Genomic DNA, 20,455 nt, shown 5'->3' with positions numbered 1-20,455 from the left:
CGTGTAGTGTTACTCTCATATATTGAAATACCGTATTTTCCTATAGCTGCTAGGTAATTAGGTCTTTGTTTTAGCTGGGTAAGAGCAGGGTGACAGTATTGCAATTATGGTGGCACAAGTGGGTAATTAGGCACGATTTGTTTGCTTGTTAAGGGCAGCCTTGTGAAAGTTCACTGCTGAGATGAAATCAATAATCAGGTTCTCAGTGCCAGATAGGAAACTGACATCTGGTATCTATAACCCAGCTTGATACAATGCTACGCACCACCCACCAGCAGCACTCTTAATTAGTCATTTAAGGTCAAAAATCACCAGGAAACAAAATGGCATTATATTTCTTTCACATCCACCCTTTTCTTCCCTACTTCCATGTCATTTTGTCATCACAAATTAGTTTGTCGCCTCACACTGTGGCTTTATTGAGGAGTTGCATGTGCCGTCCGAACGAATTGAATGAGGATTTTTTCTTGTTCCTTGCATTAAATAATAACAGCGCGGTCTGTGTACTTGTACAGTGATGCAAGGGAAAGCTTAACTTCTCACACATGGGATACCGTTAAGAAATACTGCTCTCGTGAGAGTGTTTATGTTGACACAATGTTAAGCGATTGCATATATGACGGGCTGAATGTTGATAATATAAACTGCACTTGGTAACCCACGGTGCTTTTTCTGTGATGTCTTCTTTATAGCACGTGGGTAAGTGTCGCCTTTGGGCGTGTGCTGTTCTATGAGTGGATCGACAATTTAAATGCAACTTGCCTTGTATTTGCACTGCTGCTGCTTACTGTTGGGTAGTATCATGAACAGCATTTCCAACAAATTTTACTCTGAAAGTTTCCAATTGCAGCTTTAATATTGCATAACAGTAGGTGCATGTTTGTCCACGTACTTTTATAGGATTGTACCAAACACCTTTTAGTACGTTTTATACATTTTTTTTTACTAATCCTGCATTTATTTGGTGTATTTAATTATTTTTGTGATTTATTGTTTGTTGTTGTTTTATATTTTATGTAAACATTTTTATTTTGGTACCTTCTACGTTTTGATGCCATTTGTTTTACCATTTTATTTCTGTCCCTGCGGTGATGACGAATTTGCTGCCTATTATCCCGCCTCTTATCCGTTTGTTGGTTAACCTTTACATATTTGTATAAATGTTACATATCACGCCATCAAGTTAGGATTAGCGTAGCAAGTATATTTCCAGTTGCCAATTAGATTGTCTACATATATAACTATAGGAGCAGGCTTCTGAAAGGTCATCATGTGTATTGAGATTATATGTGATGTTTTCCTGCTAAGACCCATACTCAAAGCATACCTTGTTTCAACTGATGCTCAAAAGGGAAAAAAATCTAGCCCAGGACTGCTACAAGAGTCCCAGACATCTTCGTGAATATCTGACGCTTTGTGTAGTCCAGCCAAAAATTTGAAAGACCCTCCAGTTATGTTGGATGTTACATTTCCAAAGACTTTGGTGTGACTGAACATGCGGTAGTGTCAAAAATCAATGACGTTGGCATTATCGTGGATAGCACAATGGCAGTTGACAGGTAAGTGATGAACGGAGTACAAAACAAGTTCTCTCATTAAAATATATTTCTCGCATGCCATCAGAGGCAGACATCGCCCACTGTCTGGTGGTAGTTTGGTTGGAATCCACTGTGATTATCGTACACTACCTAAACATTTAAATGGAAATTTTATTGGCACTGAATATAAAATGCATTTTATCAATTGTTCTCCACATTTGTTACCCAACTTTTTGTTTCATTTGCATTGATTTCCCTTCTGGGCTTGAAAAATTATAACAGAATGTTTATATTGTGACTAACGAGTGTCGTTCATGATACAGCTTGATATTGCGTAACAGTGAAATGATAATCTCGGCATGGTCACCAATAACTGAACACACAATATATCATTAAATTGTTTCACTTCGTTTTGAGCTGGAATAAGCAAATCCGTGTTTTCGACCTGTGATGAACACACTTTTCACTTTGAGCGGTTCCCAAGTAGATAAAGAGGTCCATTGAAGTGCCTTAAGAAGTTGTAGCGTCAATTTTCGGAGACATTCTCTGAGACGCAGTGATGCACTGCTAGCTGCAGAGCTCTGAATGTGAATTTATTCACCTATGACATGTCATTAGCACAATAGAGATAAAGGCTACAACAAATATATATATTTTTTATCTGATTTACCTTTTTGTGTTGTCACGATAAAAATGCTATTTCAACTTGTACATGACCATTGGCATATATTTGTGGTTGTTGATCATTTGGAACAAGACCCTTCCTCTACCCCAGTAGTTCTCAACCCATGGGTAGTGCTCCTCTCAGGAGGACACAAAAGCTTTTCATCCAGTCATTTCCTCTACGGTTGGCTAGAAAGCGTGCGTGCCAGCAGACCACATCCATGTGCAAACATGTAATGTTGCTGGCCGTGTTGCTTCACTCTGACCCTCTCCCGTTGTCGCTGTCTCTGTTGAGGCTGCCAATCCAGGTGGAATTTGGTACACGAGGGCCGTTACGGAGGTAATTTTTTGTTACCATTCATCCGTCGTCCTTGATTTTGTGAATCCATTTCAAATGGTGCACATGGTAAATCGGCAGCCCATTTCCACGTCTGAAGAGTTTGGCTATACGTGTTCGGATATCCCTTCGTATGGGTAAATTGCATATGAACCTTATGGTGGGACCCCGGGGTCCCGAATAAACGGAAGTAAAAAAAAACAATGCAATTAATACATTTATTTTTGGCGACTCTGTCCCACCGCGCACATAAACGCCGCGACCCACCTGGCACAGATCATTCTGTTGTCGTGTCGTCCAAGCGCAGCGAGGACGAATGTACAGAAGAAACAAAACCTTGAAACTTTCATTAGCGCATCGTGTAGAGCTCGTCGAGAGGAATCAATTGCCGTATCGTTCCCCTTCAACAGACATAAAATGACGTCGCAACGACGTTTATGCGAGAGCCTATGTGACCCCGGGGTCCCGCCATAAGGTTCATATGATCAGGATGTTTTTCTTTTTTATAAAGTGCAACTCTACAATTAAATCTTTAAATGTGTTTTGAAGTGATTCATAGACTGGTTAAGTCGAGGCTAACGTTGTTAAACACTCTACATAGGCAACTGTAGCCGGTGAGACGCCTGCAATGTAACACAGTCAACATGAAGGTGTGTCTACATAATTACTCTGCTTCAGCTTTTTTTTTTAACAAATGACACGTCAGAAAATGCAGTCTTGCTTAGCTGCTCGTAACATTTAAAAACCACTCTGGCGTGTAAACTACCTTTTGAGTATCAAGATTGCCCCGATGGTTCTGCGATGTTTATTTTCCTCCTGTTTAAATCACAACATGTTTATGGCCGTAGCTTATTATGCACATCTTACACCGTGATGTATATTGCTGCTACACGTATGAGCTATTATTATTGTATTTCATAACAACGTGTAGATTATGTCATTAATATGCCACCAAGCACTGTTGGGCTGGAGGTGTCGATGAAAGCTGCCATCGCGTGTTGTGATCCCAATGCACGCATCGTTACCTATAAGGCCTGCACTCTTCCTCTCACATGGTGACAAGTACCACAAATAATCTCTGTGTAAAGCTTAACTGCATTGCATACTTTTCGATTTAAAGCTTTCGTGACTGCAGTGATTCATCTTCGTGGTTCTTTCGGTAAAGTCACGTAGAAGGGAAATAATAAAATAATAAAAATAAAACATTCTAAAATAATTATCACGACGTTTCGGCCACAGCACAAGCAGCCGTCCTCAGGTGAAGAACAGGTCTGTCGGAAAGACGGCTGCTTGCGTTGTGGCCGAAACGTCGTGAGAATTATTTTATGATGTTTTTATTATTATTTTATTATTTCCCTTCTACGTGACTTTACTGAAAGAACCAAGAAGATGCATTTGCATACGTTGTCTTGCCAAAGCAGCGTTCTGTTAAATGGTTTCCTGTTTTCCAGAGAGTACTTAACTGTGTATCCGAATGAATGTAATGAATAGAAGTTTATAGTAAACACGAATATTGAATGGTGTTACAGTATCAATGAAGTATTTTGTGTTTGTCTTGTAATATTTCTATTCGAGGGTAAATAGTATCTACAGCCATTGTGGCAATGAAAGGACATGTTTCAATGTATTGATGAAGATATATTTTTTGATTGGAAGTATAGTTTTATTTATTTAAGTGCTGTATTATAAATGTGATATTTTCGGAAAAAATTTAGGGAGGCATTTATATAAATGTATATGAACATTAAAATATCTCATGGCTCTCTATGCACACAATGTATATATTACTTTTATTTTAATGATGAGCTTCCATCACCTGAAAATGCACATGTCTGTGCGTAATTATCCAATAGACCTAATTAGAGAGGGATAGTTATCGTCTAACTTTTTTTTAGAAACTACATACAAAACCATAAGGAAAATTAAAGAATATTGTAAAATCAGTTGAATGATTGCATGGGCAATACGTATTTTAGTTATATTTGGAGATCAGTTGGATTTAACGTTTTAATCATTCTCAAGGATGACACCGTTCTGGATTTCATCATTGCTTCTGCATGTTTTTTTCCTTTTTCCGATGATGAATACGTGTTCCAATTCTCATCTCTCTGTTTTCATACGCAGGTCTCTATCCGGTTGCTTTTACATGCAACGCTGATTTGTCGTTCTTTTTTGTAGGATGAAAACAACGACGAAGACCAAAAGGAAGACGAGAACGGTGCGAAAGGAAACAAGGAAGAATCCACCTCGCCTGCCATGAAGAAAAGCGTGTAATTAAAATTGTTAACCTCAAGTTGCGTGTCCTTTTATCGCCTGCAGTTACATGAAGCGTAGAGCATCTTAACAATGTGGTGTTGTATAGCGTCAATATTTAGAAATGTGTTTGCATTCTGTTGGTTCTGACAATATTTCCAGGGGAACAGTTTACATGAATTTCCACACTACGTGTCATAAGACTGAGATTCAGAAAAATGGGTCAGATGCTTGTACAAATTGAGTACGAACGTTCCAAGCTGCACATGGATACAATGCATTCACCACTATTAGCGATGTTATTTTTTACATAAGTTACCCTCGTTCGCAATGTATTTTCCATATTGTTTCTAACATTTTTTTAAATTTTCACATTTTTTATTTTAATTCCAGCCCATTCAGATACCCTTAAACAGCCTCCTTCAACACGTAATTTTCGTCAAAACGGCGTCCAAGCAGATGCTCCTTTAATTCGGGAAGCTGGGGAAAGTCACTGCATTCCAATTTGTGGAGAATAGGCAGAATGTGGTAGTTTGACAGCAGCCTTTGCAACTTGCATTGTGTGCTCTAGGGCAGAGGTCCCCAACCTTCTTGGCACCAGGGACCGGTTTCGTGGAATACAATTTTTTTCACGGACCGGGTTGGGGGGGGGGGTCATCATTGGGTCTTTGCCCCTTTTCAAATAAGCTCTCTTGCGACGTTTGTTTCTTACTCATTTTGGCTCGGGGTTAGCAGCTTGTGGGCTTACCAACACTGTGACTGAGACAAGTGTGGGAAAGAGGCGTGGACGGAAGTGGTAAATAAAATAATGGGCGGGCCACGCGTGGACTCGCCGCTCACCTCCTGCTGCTGTGCGACCCGATAAATGACAATGCTCTCGGGCATTGTCATTTATCAGCTCTCATCTTACCTTGGTGCTTTTCTTTGATAGACTAGTGGTCAGTTGATGGAGCAAGTCTGCATAATTAACCTATGATCGTCTCCTTGTGTGGCGTAAAGTAAATATGCAACACACCTTTAGCATCCCAAAAATACTGAACATGATCTTCTCTGCAGAGCACTTTGAATGTCTTGCGTTTGGGAGAAGTTGAATGTTTCTTCTGCATTGACCACCAGTTGATCTCAGAGTCATTATCCTAAATTCAGGTCTCATCACCAGTAATAAATTGACCCTTAAATCTCTCCCAGTCTGCCTTCATTAGGTCAGGATTGTGATGAAAAGTTATTAGATGTTGTCCTCTTTGTGTCGCCTTGCTCATTTGCCAATATGAGATTCCACCAATTTCACACCCAAGGTGGCAGCTAACTGCAACAGTAAAAAGCTGATCTTTCAAAACCAAGTCTTGGACAGCCTCAATGTTTTTCCTCATTTACTGAAGTCGCAGGCTGCCCTAACCTGGGGTCATGTTCAGGAGTATTTCTGCCACCCCAGAATTATGCAGCTCAACTTTTAACGATGACGTATGATGGTGTCCCCCTTCACATTTTATATGAATTCAGACATTTCCGTTGGCTCAGTGTGTTCTAGTATAAAAAAAGTTATGACAGGAACCGCTTGATTTCATCTGCCATCATAGTATACCTGCAGTTGGTGGACAAATTAGGAACAAATCAATCTAGTATATTGTTACCCAACTGTTTTGAGTAATCTTAACATAAGTTGCAATACAATTAATGGTCTGGTATTTCCTTGATACATTTGGCTCGAAATATTGTGCCACCCTTACATTTTGTGCTTTATTTAAGGCACTTTGCAATGCTATGGTATTGAAGTGCCCTATAAATGCAAGCTCTTGATCCTTTAAATTTAACTGAATATTTTCAGTATTGTTACAATGTTGATAAAAGCATAGTGGTTCATCAAAAACCTGCCCAAACTGCTCACCTGAAACCTGGAACGTGTATGTAATACGTGCAGACAATGTCCAACACGTGTTTCTTATAAAATGCCTTCCATTGTTTTGTGGCGAATGACAATAAAAAAATAAGGCGAAAAGTGCCCCACCCCCTTGCTCTAGATTATTGTAAAAGTAATGCGTTCAAGCAATGAGTAAAGTGCCAGATGAAAACTATATGCTTTATGACACAGACGTGTTACAATACCTGGACTACAATCCTCTTGCCACATGTCATGGGTCCATGTTATTTGTAAGAATTCTGATGTTATTTCACTCGTACATAATTTGTAATTTACACAATGTTCTGCCACCTCCATGACTCATGCACATTTCCCAAGTAAAAAATAAACAGTTGGGATTTATCCCATTTTCGCTTTCACACTATGCATACGCGCCTTCTTTAAATCTTGCAAATCGTGTGTGGATTTTTTTTTAACAATGATGTGCTTGCAAGTTCTCAGCTGCCACTTGTGAGACTCAAGTTATTTGCTTTATTTTTGGCTTCGTGATTAACTGCATGGTAATCACAATATAAGTCTTATTTAGCGCGCTCAAAATAAATCGTGATAACATGTTACTGCTATAATTTAAAGTGTAGAAAATAATGCAATTTCATATCGGGTTATCGCGGTGTTGACAAACGTCCAAACTTAGCATCCAAGCCAAGACCTGCAAGAGAAAAAAAAAACAGACGAAGGCAAATTAATGAAAGCAATCATTGCAAATCTCTGGAAGCATGTTCGAGAGATGCTTTATGTTGCAATATGTGCAGGAATATAGACACTTGGCCTATATATAGGCCAGGAATATAGGCACTTGGCCTATATTCCGGCATTCCAGATGCACGGGTTCCCTTCCCTCAGATTATTTGCAACACTCGCATATTAGGATGACACACTGCATTATACGAACAGTGCTATTGTGCAAACCGGAAGTTAATTATATGATCGGTTAAATACATTGTGTGCATCTTTTTACGGACACAAATGTTAATGGTTACTTCAACGGCTTCGGTCATGACGTTGAAACGTTCGTCAAAATACCGCCGCCAATTAACCGTTTTAGCAGTACTTATATGCTTACGTTCCTTTTTGTTTTAACACACTTTTTTAATGGGTTAACAAATGCGCAAATGGGAAGTATCAATGCGGATTTATGGTGCAGATCTTATGCAATGGCAATGCAATTTAGCGTCGTGAAATTGCAAACAAAACGTTACCTAAGAATACGAGCACAGCGCCAAACCACTGCGGGCCTGTCATTGGGTTGCCAAAGAGAACGACGGACGTGAGGACGGTGAAGAACTTGCGCGTGGTGGTGAAGATGGAGCAGGTCAGAGGGCCGAAGGTCACCACCGTCATGAAGATGAATGCCTGCGTGGAGGGGGTTGATACAGCGTGCAATGGGTTCTCGTCATCTTCGTCTCGTACATGTTTATACTTACACAGTTTATATATATGTATGTATGCAAACCCACGCTAATGTACAGCACAGTAAACCATTTTTTTTTTACTGCAGACAATTATAGTTGAAGCATGATGTTTTTTATATTGTTCATTTGTTATGCATTAAAAATAACCAGTTTGTGCTATCACAAAAGAAAAGGTTTTGCATATACTGAAAAGCGTCTTATTAGGGTTAAGTCGTTTCCATCGGTTATAGCTGACTGCAATCAGCCTGGTGGATTACGTGTAAGTGTGAGATTAAAATTTTGCCTCATAAGTAATTTTGTACAGCCATTTTACAGTAATTAGAATGGTTCATGGTTATATACATACCAACTTTTATTAACGCAAACTGCACTCAGATGCATTCGCCAGATGCACAAAACTGGAAAAATTCAAACATTGTAAGCAATTATCGCAAAATCATTTACGCTGCTATTTTATTGCTGTAAAACTAATTTGTTGTAAAGTTGTATCAAAGCATTTTCAGTCCGGTATGACGTTAAAATGAACGTGTGTATTTTAGTGATAAAAATATGAATGTTAATTACACATAAAAATATATTTTTAAATAAATGATTCAAAATAGTAAATGGTAAACCAATGTTTGTTAAATTGTTACACTTGTGATTACTTGCCTTGCGAGGAGAGTGTATCCTCACGAAAGATGCACATTACTCATGCTAAAAAGGTTCTGCTATGAAATGGCCAACACAACTTAAATAGTCTTACGTATTTTATTTGCGACCAGTTTTAATTTCTACATCACTGTCACGAAGTTCTTACGAAATGAAATTATGCTCCAGTAATAAAGTCCCGCAGCCGCTGATTTTTTTCGTGATTGCATGGTGACATTTCTGGCCAGAAGTTTCACTGCTCACTGACATACACCCGTGGCATGAAACAGCTCGTATAATCTTTGCTAACCACTTTAACGCTTAATAATGTTGTATACCTAAATGTTAAACCATGCCATTGCGCTACATTTATTTTCTCAAATTATATGTTTCTCTGAATACTTTGCGCTGTAATTCAGCATGTCGGTTTCGAAACTGCTCAATCCCTATTTCTGAAGTCTTCACGAGTATGGAAATGAAGGTTTATTCAAAAATAACCACAGACCATATGGAACACATGTAATTGCCTCCCAGGTTGACATTTTTAATATGATGTAAAAAAAAAAACCTTGTGGCAATACCATCTGGGCACCTTAACCGATGGTTATGGGGTAAAGTTGTGCACACTGAATCCGTTAGCAAATGAAACCAGTTTAGCGTTACTCAAATAAGGAAAGTCTCCCATGCGTCTGCAATCTCAACCTGAGATCAAGGGGCCAACACCCTGTGGCTTTTACACAAGCCCCAGGTCACAATCGACAATGAGGAGCCGCGTCTCATTATACGCGAGTCTCTAGGCAGCAACAGCCTCGCATCTCATCAGCGGCAAGCGTCGATCAGCCGTATGGCTCGAAAGCGTGGCCTTTTTTTAGCATCTGCGTTAAACCGTATGGAAGGAAACAGAGCCATGTGGCACACGCCATATTGGCTGCTTAAGGGTCAGATTTCCATACTCTTGACTAGTACAAACACATTCTTATCACTACTCTGTCTCATTATAGTTTGTGTTTGAACTTGTTTTTTTTTACATATATAGACACTATTTTATGCACTTCTTGACTTTGGTTGTTTATTTGTCCCAATACAGTATTGTAAAGAAGGTACCAGGCAGGCTACGGTCTTGCAAGGTATTGTTCACACGCCACTGCTAGCGGAAGGGCACTTGAGTGGGTATTCATTCTAGATTTGAAGCGTTCGTGACTGCAAGGATTCATATTCTTGGGTTTTTTCGGTAAAGTCACGTAGGTAAAATATTTAATAAAAATTTATTAAAATAAAATAAAAATCACAACGTTTCGGAGGCAACACAAGCTTCCGTCTTCAGGTGGATTTTTTACCTACGTGACTTTACCGAAAAAACCCATGAATATCGAGTGGGTATGTTGGCCTCCCCTTGATGCCGGCCAGACGTCACAGAAGAGGTTGCAGTACCCGCTCGTATCGTACACGATTTATATTACTGCTTTGTATTACTGTACTTTTAATACTACCGTATATTTATTGCACTTTAGATATGGGTGCTGATTTACACCGACTCGATTGTGTTCGTAATGTTCAAAAGAGACGGTTTCCATCAAGTGCACTTTAATTGTTTTGGTTAAGAATGGCATTACGTCACTTGATTCGCACTTTTTAAACAAAAGTGTCGATCCATAAAGGGGCCGTCCATAAATGACGTCACGTACCGGGGGGGGGGGGGGTGTCAGACATTTGTGACAATGTGTGACAAGAGGGGGGGGGGGGGTGTGAGAAATGTGACGTCACATCAAAATGCGCAACATTAAATAAATATAGACAACACGTTCTACGTATTCTTTGGTTCTTTCGGTTAAGTCACGTCTAAAGATAAAATAATAAATTAAAATAATAGCGACGTTTCGATTGCAACACAAGCAATCATCATCAGGCATAAGAGAAATAGCAACACAAATCTAACTAGAAAACTATAGACAGACATACAAGCAGACAGACATCACAAGGACACACAGAGAGAGGACACATATCGGCTCTGCTTGTATGTCTGTCTATAGTTTTCTAGTTAGATTTTTGTTGCTATTTCTCTTATGCCTGATGATGATTGCTTGTGTTGCAATCGAAACGTCGCTATTATTTTAATTTATTATTGTATCTTTAGACGTGACTTAACCGAAAGAACCAAAGAATAATTCCTGCAGTCACGAAAGCTCCAAAAATTAAGAACGTTCTACTTAATTAAATAGACTTTTTAATAAATGTCTACAACATCAGAGTGCAGCGCCACATTAAATACGCACTACAATGACAATAGTTTAAAGCGATTTGAAGCATGTTTTATATTTTTTTTGGGGGGGGGTAGAGCTTTGTGACGTCATATTTGAGGGGGGGGGGGTCTGACTTTTTGTGACGCCGTGTGACGAAGGGGGGGTAAAAAATCGTCCAAACTCGCGTGACGCCATTTATGGACGGCCCCAAAGGTGTTTTTGGGTTAGATCGCGTAAATATAAATGCGTCGTTAAACCCGCCACCACTCGACACAGCCAACTGGTAAGTGCCAATTCGTTACTACTTCAGCACACCGGTGTGTTGGAGAGTAGTAAACCCACAACATTTAGAATTGGAGTACGACCTTTCGCTTGTAATTACCGGTACCTTTATTATGGATAATATTGGTTGCGACAGCCTGCGTATTAAAACGTAACGATAACACGACCAAACGTTCACAAAGCTGTCGTTGTCCTCCTTAACCCCTTCGGCGCATTTCACTTGCCTGGCCCATTGCACTGGTGGCTGCGAACAGCGCCACGTGGAAGACGATGTCGGGATGGCATTGTGCAAACAGGAGGAAGTGCCAGCCTTCCCCCGTAAAAACGACCGCTACGGGTGGAGAGACAATCGGGAGAGGGCATTAGAACGTTTCAAACCATGTGTGGCACGCCGAGTAATTTCTTGCAGGAACTCAAGCTTTTGCCAACGATTGCTTGATTGGTATGTTGCTGAAATGGAATCCGGTGCCACGGGCGCGGCTTGCCACGAACCTTGGTGCACAGATAGAAACGTAGCCCCCCTGTCCAATTCTAGCACCCCCCACCATTGGAACCTCATTTGCCAGTAAAAAAATATGATAATTGTTTTTTTACCCTTTTATCTGGCAACAAAACTGACACATTTTTTTACAAGGAGTCATGTTTGCATAGACCACAATACCTGCAGTCATAATGCAAACAAAAAACATAACTCTGATAATGTATGCACTGTCCTTGAAGTTGATTGGTCCACACCCGAGACAGCTTTCCTTAGATCCTAGTCTCACATGGGTTGGACCAGATGACGCCAATTTTACCACCCCCCACCATCCTTTGTCGGCCGGTGGCTGGGCCCCCTCTTGGCGCTTGCTCCTCATGTCCCGTTGCATTTGCGTTCCCTGCTCACTCGATAGCTATGCCCCAACGATCATATTGCGATGTCGCAGCAATGTTCACACAAAACATTATGAACGCAGCAAACATGCTCTGCTAACACACATCCTAAAAGTCTACGGATTGGAACCACTCGGTGTAGAACACGTGTCCTCTTGGACACGCGCAGTACAGTACTGCTTGTCCACATCCCTTGCCATGTTATACGGGGTGGTCCATTTGTAATTTTCCTGTTTCTTTTCAAGAGGCGATCTAATATTGTCAAAGCGACGGCTCCATATCGTTACAAGGATGCAGAAAATGGAGGTGGTTAAGCATGGATGGTGGGAGAGATGTTTACCCTATAATTTAAATTATTTAGTGGGATATCTATACATGGATAACCATGTATACTCTCATGCTAGTTGTACGTGATACAGTTTTCACTTATTTTATGGCTATTTAAAATTATAGCTTATTGAATCATTTGTTTTTGGCTGGAATAGTGAAATCGACGGCTTGACACGAGTAATTAACACGAGGTGACACGTTGAACAAGTGTTTAATTATTTTGTTGATAATGTCAATATATCGCCAATGATTAATAATTGTGAATGCATATTAAGTCGATGGGTATTTCAAACGGGACCTAACCATGGGATGATGATTCTGAGGAATGATTGACTTTTGGAAAAATTACAGAAGAGTGTATGCACCTACGTGGGCCTAAGTTACTGCGTGAACTGTTTCCAGGATAGATCCATCCCACGTGACCACGCTATGGCTACTGCCCTCTGACCCACGGGAAGGACCGATGGTATCCACTTTCACCATTGCAGTGGTTGGGAACCTCTGTGCTGCGACAGGAGGTTTCAGGCAAGCCAAATTTTGTTGTCGTTATAAACACCTGACTTCTGCCGGGATATATAACGCTGCTCCATGCACTGTATTCACTTACATCCGCTGTGCATGGCAAATTAAACTGCCAGGGAGTGCATCATGAAGCCGACCAACAACTACCGGTGTCTGATGCACTGTTTACTTTCATTATGATGTCTGCTTCTACCTCTTCTCGAATATTGATTTGTTTTTTTTACCGATGCTGCAAAGGTGTTGGGTTTGTTATGCAAGTGGGAATAACATTTACGCACAGAGGACCAATGTGTACAAAAAATCGTGGGGTTATGTTACGCTCTCAGTATTGAGCTTGTGGACATAGAACCACAATAGGAACCTTTTTCACATCCCCCCTTCTCTCCTCTCGCGTAATGTAAATCCAAATGGATGTTTACGATCCCTGCCAAACCTCAAAGATTTTGCCGCACAGACAAAGGGGGGCAGAGCTCGCTGTCGCCATCTCGCTGTGCTGTTGGCCGGAGATGCTGGTAATTACCGAGCACGGCATGCAGTAGCAGACAGCGACAGATGAGGGACAGGTGCGGAGATCAGTGGGTGCATGCACCTATCGCCAAACAAAACACACCCTGAAAAATGTACCTTATTAATGCGAACATGGCAGTCATAATTATCCTCTTTAATGGCAGCCATGCTAATGCGAAATAAAAAAACACACAACAGACCGTTGACTCAAAATATCCCAACAGTGATAGCATTGAACTCTCTTTTTTTTTAAACGTAAATAAGTGAAAATAAAGTCTAGAATGAGAAGTGCAGCCTGCGAATCATCATGTTAGATTTAGTTTCTCTCCGAAGAAGTGTGCAAATAAACGGCATAATAAGTGACAAATGCAGATTGTTATGGAATCCCAGGGTGTTACATCTCTATTTGCAGGCACGACATGATACCGGCCGTCCATGCCACCACTGAGCCTGCTGGCACTTCTGCAAAAAAATACTTAAAGCAACTGTGAGACGCACGACAAAGTATGCACGATACACAATGCGTTACCGAATGTGAGCAGTGTGTGTGTGTATGATTGTTTTATTGGGCAATGGAGTTGATGGTGATTATTATCACCGACTAAAACTCGCTACAATTGTGTTCTAATTATCGTGTGTGACAGCATTGTTGTATTCGATTACAACACGTTATTGGAGTGGATCTGGAGATTCGATATTTTTTTTAATTCAGTAATTCTCAGCATTTGCCATATTTTACACGAAAATGTAGCATTCTCAGTTCATACTGAAGGTGTGAATTATTGCTTTCGACGTCAACATCGCGTCCGTTTAGCCACCTTCGATGTAAAATGTCTAACGTGCTCTAGTGATGACGTAACTTTCCCATAAATCATACATTTGTGCCGGCTTGAAGCCTATTTGTAGAATTGGTTCCTTACATTATAATGCGCACTGCGATCAGTTTCAAAACCGCTTCTCCTTTTTCTTGCCTGAATTTAAAAGGCGACATCAACCAGCTCGTAAATATGTTTCAGATTTTTATCGGAGTGCAACGACTGTGAAGCCTCAACCCAGGGCAAGCACGTTACGTCGTGCGCATATCCGTCAAGGTCCCCCATGCAATTTAAGGCGTCATTGCTACATTCGCAGGGAATGAAGGCAAAGAGCTATAAGCCAGGGAGTTGCATGGGACACGCGTGCACGCACGCAATTGCCACCGGGGCTCTTTCCGTGTGTCACAAATAGTGGCCGCGTGTTGTCAACGCGAGAGAAATCTGACACGAATCCACATGGTGGTCTAGATGTATTGTGACCCCCCCCCCCCCCCCATTTAATTCTTGAAAACTTAATATTTGATAATTGGTTTTTTACCCTTTTATCTGGCAACAAAACTGACACCTTTTTTTTACGAGGAGTCATGTTTGCATAGAACACAATACCTGCAGTCATAATGCAAACAAAAAACATAACTCTGTTAATGTATGCACTGTCCTTGAAGTTGATTGATCCACACCCGAGACAGCTTTCCTTAGAGCTTAGTCTCACATGGGTTGGACCAGATGACGCCAAAAAAACTTAATATTTGTTTTAATAATGAGGTTTATTTAAAACAGAAATTAATATGCAAAGAAAAAAACATGTTCGGGGTGAATAAATTGGGGGGGGGGGGGGTCACAAGACATCTGGACCACCCTGTATAAGCAAACGTCGGGGGGGGGGGGTTATTTGAGTAATTAGGTTTCGCCGTCTCCTTTTGAGTGGGCACACAAGACGAGGCAGCGAGCGACGAGCATCTCCGCACAAGCCCCTTTCTCATTTACACGCGCGGCATGCCGTCCCGAACACTCCCAGCCTCGCCACGGGCTCAGCTGGAGGTTCGCGTCACTCAAATCACCACGCGATTATTTTATTTATAGGCCTCGCTCGAAGAACGCCCATTGTATGTAATGGGAGCGTTTCGTGTTTGATATAAAGTTCAATTATCGGGGAGGAAAATGAATGTGTGTGTGTATATAGATGCAACAAGCGAAATGTAAATTAACAAGAATAATCCCGCGTAGAATTATTCTTGGATTAGCCAATAGCTGCAAGTGTGATTCCCCACCCCCCCACACCAGCATCTACATTTGTTTTTAATCACTTTTATGAGTCAAGAAAGTGTATCTGTTAATTGACCAGCGCAAACCTCTGTGCTCGTCAACATCATGGTGACATTTAATCTAATTAACTAAGTCTGGGGGATATTTTTAATGCAATATTATTTATTTGGGAAAATATGTTTCAATCCTGCAGATCACTACATCATCAATTGATTTAATGTATTTTACCGTAATTGATAATTAATACATTACTAAAGAAATGTAACTACACCGCATTCCAATTCCACATCAGTGATCTGACTTGTAAATACATAGGACTAAAAAAGTAAACGTATAAGGCAAACGATGGTATTTGTAAATAGAAATAATGAACAGTAATATTTTTTCAAAATGTACCAATGATTATAACAAAAATGTATGAAAGCGTGCGTAATCATCGGGGCATTGTCAGTTCGACAAGGTGGCTCAGTGTCTCATAGGAAGAAGTCCTTGGGTTCAACTCCCGCCTCAGGCAGCAGTGCACCCACAGATCAATGCACATGACCGTCCATGCAAACAGACCATCTCAATACAGGAAAGGTAGAATGGCAAATAGTGGTACTAATTTGGATTTCAAAGCGTCGAAACACTGCAAGATAAATGAGCGGACGACGCCTCCTTGCGCAAATTCGTCTCCACGTAGAACAGTTTCACTTCTTGATGCAGCAAATCTGGCTGTGACTGTCCAACCTGATGACGGAGACTTGTGTTGCCTCCGAAACGTCGTGATTTTATTGTTTTATTTTTATTAATTTTAATTTCATTTTTTACCTACGTGACTTTACCGAAAGAACTAAGAGTATATATACAGTTTTACTTTCCTACACCAGGGACGTTCGGTCAGCCATTGACCTCACCGCACGTCACTTTCCTACACAACCCATGATCTTCACGGCCTTGGAGGAGTGCATCATCTCAGCAGCACTGTCTCAAGACAAGCAAACTCTGCACCGTTTTCCACGTACAGTGTCTCATCAGCAGAGTCAGCCTTGTTTGAATTATATCTACTACAGGCACTTTCGGAGGAAGCTGAACAGGGTTACCATATAAATCTAAACAGCACGTGCAGACCCAAGACATATATAACAGTACTAAAGAGAAACCTAAAATGCAAGTTGGAGCAGATCGAGCAGCGGCGTGACACACCACACGGCCATCTCAAGCACCGCCTATCTGCCCCAAATGGTTTCAATCAAGGCGTCTGGACCACGGCCCACCATCTGTGCCCGCGTCCTCTTTTCACGACGCAGCGTGCGGTGGGATTCTTACGCAGGGCCAGGGCGAGGGAGGACCAGGCGTTGACGTGGAACATCATGTGGAGGAAGGAGGTTTGGTGCCGCAGCTTCATGTGCTCCTGCAGCACCCCCGTGAGTCCATCCAGCACCAGGGAGCACAGCTTGGGGAGGCACACAAGACAAAGGTCCCCCGTGTAGTTTACACGGAGTGTCGGGAAAAGTGAGCGCATATCAAGGCTGCCATAGCGCACGAGGGGGTGGTGAGGTCTGCGCCACGGCCCGGACGCCTTTGTCTCCCCACACAGACGTCCATGCCCCCTAACAAGGTTTTGATTGTCAGTGGCTTTTAATGGGAGATGCAAAGAATGTCATGGATCATCATTGCCCCCCGCCTCCAAGTGATTCAATGAACCGTCACGATTTGCGGCAGTGATTCAAAAATCTGTTTCTTTCTGTTTTGTTTTGTAATGTTGTTCGCTCCATTAACCTCAAAATGTAACATTAACGTGTTCATTACTTCTCCTAAATTGTAACTAATCGATTCTCCCATGCACATTTCTAAAAGTTTCACGTGAGCAAAATTATCTATTTTAATTGTTGATTTACACATCAATGAGTGCCTATCAGATGCCACTCGAACGGTAAAGAGTGCAGAGGAGAACCCACGTTCATGCTTCGGTCTCCACGCCACGAGGCGCGACTCTTCAGAGGAACAGCAGATGTCACATTAACTCGGAGGGAATCTGTCGCTAAGATGTGAATATGGCATCGTTATGGTAGTTTAAATTACATGGACTGCAATGCTGAATCTGCCACCCCCTGCTCCTATCTTATTTGGAACAGGAGTCCAACCAAATCAAAGCTAGATACGCCCTTCACTCTTCGTGTCAATCGATTCGCGGTCACAATAACTGTTCAGTTGTGAATTTATGTTGCCAAATATTTCCCAGCAGTAACCGTGTCCAAAACGTGCAATGTTCCCGAACTCAACCCGCGCACCCGATGAGCACCCTCTGGTGTCCCTTCATCACATAGCATGTGCAGTATCCACTGAACCTGCAGTAGCAGTCAGTGACATCCTACGGCTGCTGAAATGTGCTTTGCATCGTATGCAAATTGAAATATTTGAACGGTATTTTTTAAATTTCGATTTAAAGCTTTCGTGACTGCAGGGATTCACCTTCTTGGTTCTTTCGGTAAAGTCACGTAGAAGGGAAATAATAAAATAAAAAAAATAAAACATAATAAAATACCATTCTCACGACGTTTCGGCCACAACGCAAGCAGCCGTCCTCAGGTGAAGAACAGGTCTGTTGGAAAGACAGCGCTGAGGAAGGCTGCTTGCGTTGTGGCCGAAACGTAGTGAGAATTGTATTTTATAATGTTTTATTTTTATTATTTTATTATTTCCCTTCTACGGTATTTTTAAAAATATACATTCACATATAACTAATATTCTTTGGGTCTTCCGGTAAAGTCACATAGATAGGTTCAAAGAAAATAGCAAAAAATAAAAAAAAACTACGACGTTTCGATCGCAACACAAGCGTTCGTCATCAGGAAGAGGGGGGTTAGCTTCTAAAGGTAAACTGTTTATAAAGGTTTGAAATGGACGTAGCCCAAATGTCAGCAGCCAATGTGAATGTAAAGAGCGATGAGCAGCGACCGCGACGGTGGTTGGTTTTCCCACCAATCAAAGGGCTGCCAGGGAAAATTTTGCGTGATAATGTGAGATCGTCGAGAGGCCTCCACGATGGGCGCCCTGAGGTGGCTATGTTAATGTGAGAGATTAGTATGGTAATGTGAGAGAGATTAGCATGTTAATGGGAGATCGCAATGCAAAAACAATCCTTCCCAAAATAATTCCCTCATCAAAACTCTACACCATAGAGCCCGATGTATTTCCGACCATTTAAACCTTTATAAACAGTTTGCCTTTAGAAGCTAACCCCCTCTTCCTGATGACGGACGCTTTGTGTTGCGATCGAAACGTCGTAGTTTTTTGTTATTTTCCTTGAACCTATCTACGTGACTTTACCGAAAGACCCAAAGAATACGAACTCCTGCAGTCACGAAAGCTTTAAGTCAACACATATAACTCATTACCAAATACTGCACCCCTTGCAAACACACCCTCTCACGCCCTGCATGATGAATCCAGGTCGTGCCAATCACCCGAGCTCAGCAACCCAACATCACAAGCCCTCCTGAGCCACATTCGCCACCCCTCGTTAGCTCCGTTGAATCACGTCGCCGTGAAGCACGCCACGTGCGCACGGTGGCAACGATCAACCCCCCCCCGCGCCCCTGCTAGACGCCGGCTTCGGGCGCACGACTCGAAACGCAACGACCTTAACGATGCCGTGACAGATGCCGCATTAACGCGCTTGCGCGGGCACCTGTGCCTGGGCCGGACTGCCCCCCCCGCCAATCCGCCTGCCCGCCCACCCCCTGCGCGATGCCAACGTGCCAGGGCACAGAAGCGATTGCCAACGACGGTAACAGCGGGACAAATTGACGCCTCGCCCACCAGCAGGAGCTCTCCGACCCCCACCCCGCACAGCGCAGATGTCCCCGCGCGCGCCGCGCCGTCGCGGTACATGAACAGGGTGACCCCCGTCACGATGAGCAGCACGCACAGGTACTTGGCCACGGGGTATTTCTTGCGCGCAAACACGAGGCCCAGGAGGAACACTGCAAGGCAGAGGGGAGGGGGAGCGGCGTCGTGATTTTGTTGAGGGCAATTGCGCCCGCAGAGATGCGGACGCGTTTAGCACACGGGGAGGGTTCGGAGTCACGTGCGGTGTGCGGTGGCTGCTGAACGTGGCGGACGGCCCTTGGCTGGACAGCGAACGGCGAAGGTGAATCAGTGGGGAAAACAATGATAAATGTTCACCGTGCCACTGCCGTTTACGCAAACAAGGGGGTCCGCGTTTCGTAGCGGTTAATGCTGTCATTGCGACCATTGCACACACTGCCTTCGCGGGTATGCGCTCTGTACCGCTGTGAATTGTGCCAAGGGGCGTGCGTTGTAGTGGCCTTTTTGTTGTAAACAAATGCTGCCATCTGCTGAAAATCGAGAGCTCCATTTGCTGTCCCCTTGCGAACAATCAACGGTGCTCTATGCTCTCATGCAGCAGCAATAGGTGTTTGCAGTATGGGTGTAGCGACCCATGCATTAATCTATTAATGTTCATTTTTAACATCAATGTGTTTATTTAGTTCATGTTATGTGCAATAGAGCAGTGGTACATTGATCAGCGTGCCGTGCTATAAACCCGATTCCTGGCCACGGTACCCACCCCCCTCCCATTACCAATCAACATTGACCACCGTGGTGAAGTATGGTCAAAATCCCCATAACTGGATTGAGAATTCTAGATTTGAAGTTTTCGTGACTGCAAGGATCCATACTCTTTGTTTTTTTTAAGTAAAGTCACGTAGGTGAAAATAAAATAAAAATTAAAATGAAAAACAACTAAATTAAATCACGACGTTTCGGAGGCAACACAGGTGGAACCGTTACAGCCAAAATCACTGTAGTAGATTGAATTGAGTTGTTTTTCATTTTTCTTTTTATTTTATTTTCACCTAT

General features: G+C 42.1%; 2 protein-coding genes across 7 annotated transcripts in view; one reads left to right on the top strand and one right to left on the bottom strand.

Moving 5' to 3' along the window:
* PHF14 (PHD finger protein 14) overlaps positions 1–7,068 on the top strand; it is a 40,787-nt gene extending 33,719 nt beyond the window's left edge. For 4 of the 6 annotated variants that reach the window (XM_078605836.1, XM_078605839.1, XM_078605835.1 and 1 more), the window contains 2 exons: positions 2,497–2,541; positions 4,717–7,068. In XM_078605836.1, the coding sequence (XP_078461962.1) occupies positions 2,497–2,541; positions 4,717–4,812 (141 nt within the window). In that variant the 3' untranslated portion in view covers positions 4,813–7,068. The remainder of the gene's footprint in view (positions 1–2,496; positions 2,542–4,716) is intronic. The other 2 variants (XM_078605840.1, XM_078605837.1) reach the window with 1 other exon arrangement.
* The window catches only part of LOC144727170 (solute carrier family 35 member B1-like), a 33,733-nt gene continuing 19,337 nt past the window's right edge, over positions 6,060–20,455 (bottom strand). Inside the window, exons 6-10 of the mRNA XM_078605841.1 lie at positions 19,391–19,554; positions 16,895–17,021; positions 11,498–11,604; positions 7,909–8,062; positions 6,060–7,358 (exon numbers count right to left, since the gene is read on the bottom strand). Coding sequence (XP_078461967.1) covers positions 7,312–7,358; positions 7,909–8,062; positions 11,498–11,604; positions 16,895–17,021; positions 19,391–19,554 — 599 coding nt within the window. The 3' untranslated portion in view covers positions 6,060–7,311. The remainder of the gene's footprint in view (positions 7,359–7,908; positions 8,063–11,497; positions 11,605–16,894; positions 17,022–19,390; positions 19,555–20,455) is intronic.

The sequence above is a fragment of the Lampetra planeri genome, chromosome 2 (genome assembly GCF_965212315.1).
Source record: "Lampetra planeri chromosome 2, kcLamPlan1.2.h2, whole genome shotgun sequence".
Taxonomy (NCBI): Eukaryota; Metazoa; Chordata; class Hyperoartia; order Petromyzontiformes; family Petromyzontidae; genus Lampetra; species Lampetra planeri.
Note: the sequence above shows the minus strand (reverse complement) of the source record. Positions and strands in the feature narration are given on the sequence as shown.